At 36.6% G+C, this 10,580-nt stretch overlaps 1 protein-coding gene across 1 annotated transcript; it reads left to right on the top strand.

Moving 5' to 3' along the window:
- Positions 1-1,158: 1,158 nt before the first annotated feature.
- Positions 1,159-9,460, top strand: LOC103738752 (killer cell lectin-like receptor 2; the record flags this gene model as incomplete). The annotated part of the gene is made up of 6 exons (XM_008838875.2): positions 1,159-1,234; positions 2,837-2,951; positions 4,235-4,327; positions 5,261-5,455; positions 7,431-7,573; positions 9,357-9,460. Coding segments are annotated over exons 2-6 (650 nt in total), but the record flags the coding sequence as incomplete, so codon positions are not given.
- Positions 9,461-10,580: the final 1,120 nt, after the last annotated feature.

Here is a 10,580-nt window from a genome sequence, read left to right as displayed (position 1 = left end):
GACCACGTAAGGGGATAGAAGCAGGTCAGACGAGACACAGCCTAGAGTAGGTCCTATGTTGAGAACATGCAGTAGTCTGGAGGAAAGTGTAGTTGAATATCTATAAAATGAGGAAATGCTTATTACTTAGAAAACAATTGATCAAAACCAGGGTGTAAACCATGGTTGTATAGAGTTATAATCCTGGTGCTGAACTGGCAGAGGCAGGACCCTGAGTTTGAACAGCCTGTGCCACAAAGTAATTTGAGACCATTCTCAGTGACATAACAAGACCCTGTGTTTAAAAAACAAACAACAACAACAAAAAACTCAGAACAAAAACAAAAACATTAAAATAAACAAACCCCAAAGACTGAGGTTGTGGCTGCCTGGTATAGCACTGGCCTCACAGGCCCAAGGCCTTGAGTTTGATGCCCAGCACCACTGAATATGGACCAACACCAACTTCCACAGTAAACACTATGTATAGATAAAAAACTGGAAGCCCGGCATGGTCATCCCAGCACTCAGGAGGCAGAGGCACGTTGATCTCTATGAGACTGAGGCCAGCCTGGTCTCTACAGCAAGTTCCAGACCAGCTTGGGCTACACAGAAACCATGTCTCAAAAAACCAACAAAACAAAAAAAACCTGGAAGAATACAGCAAGAATTTCACAGTGAAATGTGAATGTTTAAAGGCATTCCTAAAGTATACTGAGCTGCAATAAACATATTTCAAAAAACTGAAGTAATCTCTTTAAATAACAGAGAATCTCTGACAGTTGGTAAAGTGTGGAGATGACGACCGTACTCACACCATTTCTTCCACATACATATAAATACATAAATGTTTTAGTCAGCATTTCTTCCTAGTGTTTTCCTGTAAGCATCTTCGATTTCTGCTAAAGATATTGGTGCTTTTTTTTTTTTTCTAAAGACATGTTCCTTTATCTGCTCAGTCTTCATCTACTGGTTTTGAACGTTTTTGGCACACGTCAAGTACTTATTTCTCATGGAGGACTATGTAGCTGGTCACCGTCTTGACTTCTGTGACAGTATGAGCTTTCATCACATAATTTCCTCTTCTCACTTTGGTCACGTGGAGGGGCAGAAGATTTTGTGCTGGAGGATCAGTCAGTGGCCACGCACTTCTGCCTTTCACCTTGGAGCCTCTGAGGGGTTCAGGACACAGAGCCTGCTTGTCCTCACTGGGACCACTTCTCTCCACCTGCATCGCTGCCTGGCTGAGATTCAGGTAAAAGCTGTTTTTATTACTTCAGATATCCAGACGGTGTGGCAGGAAAGTGAGATTGACAGGGAAGCTGTCTTTATTGATCCTGTGAGAACAGCATTAGCTCTGTGAAAACTGGAGTTCACGTTCATGAAGAGGCTTTTTCTCTTCCTTGATGTGCTGTGGGTTTTAATGAGTTAAGAGAACGAGGAAGAGGGTATTTGTGGAGTTACTGACTTTTGAATTGGGTTGAATGATTTACAGATTATCTTACCTACCTTGAAGAATTCTGATAGGAAAGACTCTTTCTAAAGAAATTAAGAAAAATAGAAATGTTTAGAAAATTTCATAGATTAAAATAATTTGAAAGGAATACATGAACAATTTGTTTTCCATATTACCTGATTATTAGACCTCGCCTTCTCATACTGATTAATATAAGAATAAATGCAAATTATAAGTATGTATTATTTAATTATTTCTATATTGGTATCCCTTATCAGATGAGTCCTTTATGGACATTAGATAATGAAAACCTATCGACAAATTTTATTTTTACATACACAGCTCTGGAAACATCATTGACTACAATATTGTAGACGAAATGTTCATATACATAGACTCATTTAGAATTAAAAATACAGGTGTTTGGGCTTCAACTCAACAACTATTTATCAAACTTTGTAATTCACAATTTTAATCACCTGCAGTACTAACCTTTAAACAAGGTTTTGGAGATAGCATCTATGAAAGTCTGGTAGAAACATCCGTAACTCAAAAGACTACAAGATCATTTTCATACTGACGTGTTTATCAGAATATATGTAAAAGTTTTGAAAAAAGATATTTTTTCAGAAAGTTTTGAATGTTGTATTTGAATTGATAGTTTAAACGTGTTTCTGTGTTTCTCTGGGTATGGTGGTGCATGTCTTTAATCTCACTACTCGAAAGGCAGAGGCAGGTGGATCTTTGTGTGATGGAGGGCAGCCTGGTCTACATAGTGAGTTCCAGGCCACCTGGGGCTACAGGGAGATCCTGTTTCAAAAAAAAAAAAAAGCGAAACAAAGAAAACACAAAACAAACTGTTCCCGTGTTTTAAGGTGGTACCAATTTTCCCTGATGTTTTTATGTAGGCTGAGTATTTGGAACAAAATTGGCTCTGTCAATAATTGAAATGATTTATTAGCAGATTTTAAGATTCTTTCCACATTTCCTAATTATTGTGACAACTAGAAGTATAAATGATATAAATAATAGCAAAAGACTTTTTACATCTTGCATAAATCAGGCTCAGTTCATATGATTCAGATCCATAAAGGAATTAGTAATCCCTTAGCAAACCCACCCCTTACCTCCCAGTGCATCAGATCCTGGTATGTTCCTAAACGTTGACATTTTAACCTTTTTTGGTCTTTTTGAGACAGGGTCTCTCTGTAGCCCCAGCTGTCCTGGAACTCACTATGTAGACCAGGGTGGCCTTGAACTCACAGAGATATGCCTGCCTCTGCCTCCTGAGTACTGGGATTAAAGGCATGTGCCACCATGCCCGGCCAATATTTTAACCTTTTAAAGACAGAAAATCAAGGCAAGAGTTTTATACCAAACACAGCTTCACTTACTCCCAAGATGAGCAACCAGGAGGTGACTTACGCAACGGTGAGATTTCTACAGTCTTCTTCAGAAATACAGAACAGAGTAAGATCCGGTGATACTGAAGGACCCAGAGAAGCTGACCACAAAGGTAGATGAATTCTGTTTCTTATACACTGTACATGTTTGATGTTTGAAAACAGCATCCTGCCTGCACATTTGGTTCTCGGCTGGTACACAATGGCCAGAGTAGAAGAACAATGGTCTTTTTGTTTTAAGAAAACGAATGAAGAAGTAAATAAATTATTTTGAATTTGAGAGACCATGAGGATGTTTTTACTCAAATCCAGTCAAGAAAAATTCATGAACCCTTTAAAGTAAATAACAAAGTAGACTCTGAAAAAACACTGAGTGTTCCTGACAAACTCTTTTAAAGAAATAAAAAGTATGTGCTAAAAAATTGCTTTTACTTGAACTGAGGGTGTGTGTGTGTGTGTGTGTGTGTGTGTGTGTGTGTGTGGTTTTTTGACAGGGTCTCCCTAGTCCCATCCCACTGTTGATCTCAGAGAGGTCCAGCTGCCTCTGCCTCCCTAAGACAGGCATTAAAAATGCACACCACCATACCCAGTGTGAACCAAAGATGTTTTAAGGGTCTTATTTATCAAACTTTAATAATAACAAAGCTGCCAAAATCGTTGAATCAGAGCTGTTTTCTGTTTTTTATTTCCATCTACCCTTCAAATACTGTCACAATTAAACTATCAGTTGAATACATGCTTCTTTATATGGTGGTGATCAAAAGTATGGCTTTCAGGCTCTAAAGGCCTCAAATGCACAAGTACAAACGCAGTATTGTCTAGAGAAAGTAGAATTTGTGGAAAAGAACAGTAAGTTGATTTCTATGATGGGCCCCTACCGTAGTTCTGCTGCAGAGTATCCACTACTGCCTACAAATTTTTCAAGAACATTTGCTGACCTTTCCTTCCTCTGTGTGCTTGGTTGTGGTCTCTTGGTGGAATGCACACCTCACATTCTAGTTTGGATTCTCCTACAGGCATCAGACCTATTGTTTTCCATGCTCTGTGAAAGATGCACCATTGGAATCCTATAGACCCAGGCCAGGCAGCACATGACTGTCATTCTATCTGCTTGTGAAGCTGAATGGGGAAGACTGAGAGGTCAAGACCAAAGTGAACAATAAAACAATGAAATCCTATGGAACTGCTCCTGTGCATAGACTTTCCACGATGGATGGATGTCAGCCAGAAATCTACAATATTGGCACTGCAATTTCAGTCAGTGTGTAGGATGGATCTGTGAAAAATTTTACAAATGATTGTCTGTTTTTTTGCCCTGTTGTCTCAAGTCCTGGTTAATGGCATGTCAAGCTCTTTCCCTTGTGATGATTTTCTTGCTTTCTTTTGTTTATTTAAGAGTGCACAGTGCCCTGGCATCGTGTCACCGTGGCTCTCGGGGTCCTTAGTTTACTTCTGCTGATGGCAGTTGTAGTAGTGTTTGTGACACAGAGTGAGTAAATAAAATACATCTTTTTGGTTTAAGTAAGAACATTAGACACCAATTGTGTAGTTACCAACAAGTGCCATCTATTGTCTGGTCTATAATCACAGGATGTGCCAGCGGGATCTCGACATCCTCAGAGGCTCACTTTTCTTTTCCTAGGCACATCGTAGTGTCCTTTCCTCTCACCTGTTCAGATGACTCTGGGGCAGTGATCAGCTGCCTCAATTTACCTTACGCACAGTCACATTCCTTCTGATAACAGAGGACTGAGTGATAGTCTGCCTTCTGAGCTCAGATCACTGTGAATCTGATATAAACATTCTTTGAGGAACAGCTGTTCAAAAGAAATTATAGTTTTCTTTAGATCTTTTCCTACGTTTATTTTAAAGACTGGCTAAGGCAAAAGAATAAATCTGTATGTGCATGTTATAAGATCTTTAGTTTAAGTTTTATCTTGTACTTGAATTCTTACATTTTTAGAGAGTATCACTAATAGGCTGTGATCAAATACAATTACATAGCCAGATTGTGCTTTTTCCTACTATGACTTGCTCCAATACTAATTCTATCATTTTTTAAAACTGTTTCTTAGTTCAGATTTTCATGGTATATTAAGTCTTAACAGACTGAATTTTTTTATTTATACTTATTTGAAAATTTTGTGTTAACTGTGAAAAAAAATGAAGGAAATGAAAAGTAAGGTATTTTCATCATATTTTTTATTCAGATATTTATTTCACAAGTTAAGTTTATTATAGTGAAAAATTTGATGTTTCTATTTTTATGATGAGTTATGTAAGGTGTTATTTTCTAAATGTTACAGTACTATGAAAGTAACATATGTGTTGGCTGTCAACACGAGGTTTTTTTCTTTTACTTTAAATATCAGTACTTATTCCTTATGAGCATTCTTGTGCTTTATATCTGCTATAATTTCAGATCAAGAACAAAATAAACTTCAAAAAAACCTGGAAAACGTCAGTGAAAAGTATCTCAACTTGCAATATGATATGAACTTAAAGGAAAAAATGTTGAAAAATAAGTCTAAAGAGTATGAGAACCTCAAAAACCTAACAGAAAGGAAGATATGTCATGGGAACAATAAGATCATTTTAAACTGTTTAAAGTCTACAGGTATGGAGGAAATCTTGAATAAAATACTAAATATATTTTGTATTAGTTCATCTCTCAAAGCTTTGAGACGTAACATACAATGTATGAGCTCGTGACCTGTGGGTTCATGGGCAATGTGGATCTCTTAAATGTAAGGGGTTTCCTTCTTTCAGGTAGAGAACTGTAGCCTTGCAAACCTGTTCAGATTTGTAGAACCTTATAGTTTCTAGCACTCAGGGCCAGTCTGGTATTCCCGTTGCCTGTAGGAGATGAAATACTGTGTCATCTCCCCTGAAAATTCAGGTCAATTTGCTCCTGTGATCAAATCTCAGTCTCCCACTTTGTTTGTGACATGGAATATGGAAGCTGTCAGTAAGAGTATATTTACTAAACAATTAGGGTAAAAATGGCTCAAAGGCTTTTATATGAGTGCAATTATGAAAATAATTGTGTGTGTATGTGTGTGTGTGTTTTCTTTCTGTCTTTGCTTCAGATAGTTGACCTGTGACCATAATATCCTCTCTGCAGCACATACATTAGCTGTATCATAGCGTCCACCCTTGTGCAGCTGCTTGTAATGATGCCACTAATCATGCCCAAGAGATGATGATATGAAATATCAATAAACTTTTCTATTTTGCATAGTGGCTGGTTATCTTTAATTCACTAATCAATAATTAGTCATCATTTGTTCAGGATTTAGTTTACAAAGAGCTTTGCATATAATCTCATTCTTCTATGATAGCAGGAATTGATTATCTTCACTATTAAATGATCAATAATATTTTAAAACTGGTACACTATAAAATACATGAAAGTAAAAAAACTCCTAAAATGATCCTCTTGGCATTTCTGAAATAAAAATATTTTAGTTTATAATCTTAAAATAAGTTTGTTATCTGTATAAAAGGGCATAATGCTATAATTTGAGCAATTAGGTAACTGAGGCGGGAGGATTGCAAGTTTATGATCATCGTCGGGTACAGAGCAAGTTCAAAACCAGACTGAGCTACTTTGTCACCTAGGAAAACAAGGGCTGGACATAGAGTCAACTAGGAGACTGTTGTTAACCCAAGCATCACAGAATTATCTCAATTTTATTGCGGTATTATTGTTCAAGAAAATGGCACATAGTGTAATGTATTCAACTTCATAAGTTTGGGAATGCAGACATACCGGTGAAACCATCACCACAATCAGGAAAACAGACTAACTTCTTCAAATGCTTCATCATCTATCTCTTTTTTTCCTTTTATGGTAAGAACACTTAGCATACATCTGAACAAAATTTTAAGTGAATAGAATTTGGAGAACTTTTCTGTTACAGCAGATCTCTAAAATTTAATCATCTTGTGTAACTGAAACTGTCTGAGCTAAAACTGTCCAGATGTACCGACCTCTAGTATGGAGTGTCTTAAGCCTCTGTTTCTTAGATTATGGCTATGATAGAAACCTCCTGTGAATGGAAACCTCCTGTGAATGGAATCATGAAGTATTATCTTGTGCCTGGCTTGTTTTACTTAGCATTATTTTCTCAAGTTCATACACATTCTCACATATGTTAGGATTTCTCTTTTTATGAGAGAGGTGAGAGATTTAACTCTGTATCCTGGGCTGTCTGGACTCAAAATGGTGCTGATCTCCTGCTTTAGACTGGGTTTATAGGTGTGCTTGACCATTCCCAGATGGATTTTCTTCCTTTCAACGGTAAATAATATTCTTCCATGTAGCTATGCTTCATTTTCTCTACCCTCTTTTCAGTGATTGGACATTGAATTTTTTTGTATATCTTAGCTTTTATAAACAATGTTGCATGGGACATGGGCATGCAGAGAATCCTGGCACTCTAGAATTTTGATTTGTGAGAGTTATAAGATATGAGAAAAGCTTAAGTTTTAAGAGTTGTGAGATTTTATTTAGTTATAGAGGCTTAATAAACTCATTGCTCTAACAGATTACCAGATAAGAGTCTAATGATTCATCTTCAATGTTACAGGCAAACACGTTGAAGGACATTGGTTCTGTTGTGGCACAAAATGTTATTATGTTATCATGGGCAGTAAATCGTGGAATGGATGTAGGCAGACTTGCCACAAATACAGTTTATCCCTTTTGAAAATCGATGACAGTGATGAACAGGTACTGTAGACTCTAAATACACTTTATTTTCTTGTACTCTGTTACCCTTGGATAGTAAGATGATGAGGCCAGGGAGGAGTTTAGAAAGAAGACTGTTCAAGTGCTGTGTATTTTATCTGTAATATAAGCAGAAATTTGGCAGTTAATTCTCCCAAGAGACTCTGGCCTGCTACTTTGTAAGCATTTCACACACCTCATCTATTATGATAAGCCTGGTTAATAAGGTTGCAGTTGGGATTTGCAATAGCCTCCCTTCTAAAGGAGTCTACAAGAGAGTCTCACAGAGAAGCATGCTTTCATTGGATCAGTTTAAACCTTTGGCAAATTCAGCCTGCTATCACCCATCATTTATCTTCATAGAATGATAACTAAAACCCCACAGAGAAAAGTCTGGGTTACTATCAAGAAACCAGATGTGAGGTTGCTAGGAAGACATCAGTCTCTGTCCTTTACCAGCCAGTTATTGTGTAAAGTAGTTGACCTCTGTGGTTCTATCTGCAAACAGGCATGACAGTAAAGACCATGGAAGTCATGACGGTTTCACCAGTAAGCCCCATGGTGGTATTGCATCCATCCATAACCTTTACGTCATCAGTATTCTTAAGTACTGTATAAAATTGTCTATCCTTGAAACAGAATTACTAGAAGAGACAATATAGTGGCCTTGATACCAAACTGTTCTAAATTTATTACTAAATAAATTGAAGGTGATTTTTAAAAAATATTTACTTATTTTTATTTTCTGTGTATGTGTGTTTTACCTACAGATATGTAAGTGTACCCATACGTGCAGTTCCTGAGGATGTTAGACAAGTGTCAAGATCCCCTGGAACTCAAGTTACGGACAGTTGTTGGCAGCCATGTGGGTGCTGGGAACTGAACCTGGGTACTCTGAAAGAATAGTCAGTGCTCTTAATCACTGAGTAATCTCTATGGCCCCAGAATATGTTTTTATAGAGAATAACTTGCAAGGATCATCTTGAAACCTATATTTCTTTAGAAATAAAAATGATGCAAAAATATCCCAAATTTAAAAGATTTTAAAAATTATAACTTAAAATAATTATTAATCACAAATAGTGAAATTACTTTCTAATGATGCAGTAATGTTGTTAAATTAAAACCTGTATTTAAAAAAAAGTTTAGACTTCTTAGCATTGTGATACCATATTTAATCACATTATAAGATATTTAAGTCACAAATATCTCTCCTTCTTATTCTTATATCATCTGGACATTGAACAACTGAAATGTTTCCTCTGTGAAAAATGGAGTTTTGATGCACTTTTTTCATATGCATTTTTCATCTTAATCTGGTTTGATGATCCTTCCTGTCCCTTAAGATGATGCAATGACCACTTCCCCACAGCCCTTATTCTTCTGGAACAAGAGTTTGAATGTTTCTTTAAAGTAACAAAATAATACAATGAGGCAGATTTGCCTGTGTACTTGGAAGCCAGAACCTGGAGGATTGAAAATTTGAAGCCAGAGTGGACTATAGAGTGAGAGCATGTCTCAAAAAAGAAGTCATGGTCACAAATTGCTTAAGGAATTATTAGATACCTAATCTTTATCTCTTATTACTTGTGAAATAGAAACTAATTTTGACTTACCTGTTCTACCAATGGAAAAATCACTTTAGAAAATGAAAAATGGAGGGTTGAGGGGAGAGAGGACAGGGCAGCAGAGAACTGACAGGAACAGCCCTGCCCTTTCCTGTTGTTCTGTTTAGTCAGCTCACAGATGAGAACTTTATCATAAGATGATTTTATTTCCTTTACAGGACCGCCTTCGATCCCAGGTAAATGGAAACAGTTACTGGATAGGATTATCATATGATAAACAGGAGAAGAAATGGAACTGGATTGACGGTGGCTCATCTAACCTGTGAGTTTGTGGAACCATTCAGAGTCTAACACTGGTGTGGGAGCTGAAATGACCTTACAAGAGTGTCCTAAAATTTCACACAGCTTTGCTCATGTCAAATGGAGGTCATGGATAAGAACAACAAGAATAAGAAAGTATCTGAGCAAAATGTTTGATAAAGGAGAGAAACAGGCTTATGACCCCTAATAGCAATATAAGCAGTAGAATGCCTAGCAGAAGCTCTGAAGTATGTTCTAAGATGCACGGTGTCAAACCAAATAAAAATTTTAAGGTGACGTGAAGTAACAAGATAATCATAACAGATATGAGTTTTAGTATCCCCAACACTCATATGACACATATAGTTGGTTTTCATGTATAATTATGAATATTCAAATAAATGCATGCACACACAGTTATGTATTTATACTTCCCATATTAATGTGCAGCCATGTAAATTGAGAAGATCACATTTGCTTCTAATCTGCTATAAAATTATTTATTGATGGTTTTAGGAATATAATTATACTTTTGTTCTTAGAAATTCTGTATTTGTCTTAAATAAATTTGCTATTTATATTTTCAAATTCCTTTTCATATTTTTTAAAAATCATTTTAATTTGTATTATTTTGTTGTTGTTGCTATAAGATGGATTTCGTGTAGAGCAAGGTGGCCTTGAAATCCTGGTCCTCCTTCCTCTACCACCCAAAGGCTGGGATGACAGGCCTGTCTCACTGCGTGTAATCCACTGTCATTTATTTCTTGAAGGATATTAAATATACTTATTTTATACTAGGATTTGGATGCGATCAAGTGGCTATTTCTTTATAATGATCTTAGAGAAAGAGAAAATCTTTTACTGATGAGTTTACAACTAATATTTCTATATTTTGTAAATTTTTTCCAATAGGATTTTTTTTGTTGTTCTTTTTTGAGATGGGTCTTCCTGCAGCCCCAGCTAGCCCAGAATTACCTATGTAGACCAGGCTGTACTTGGATTTACAGTGATCTGCCTGGTTCTTCCTCAGGCATGCTGGGATCAAAGGAGTACGCCTCTGTGCCTTGCTTTTACTAATAGAATTTTCTTTTAAAAGAACACAATTTACCTCTGTGTAAGCCTCCACCATAAATAATTCCCCA

The sequence above is a fragment of the Nannospalax galili genome, unplaced genomic scaffold (assembly GCF_000622305.1).
Source record: "Nannospalax galili isolate Female #2095 unplaced genomic scaffold, S.galili_v1.0 scaffold859, whole genome shotgun sequence".
Lineage (NCBI taxonomy): Eukaryota > Metazoa > Chordata > Mammalia > Rodentia > Spalacidae > Nannospalax > Nannospalax galili.
This window is presented reverse-complemented; position numbering and strand designations above follow the sequence as displayed.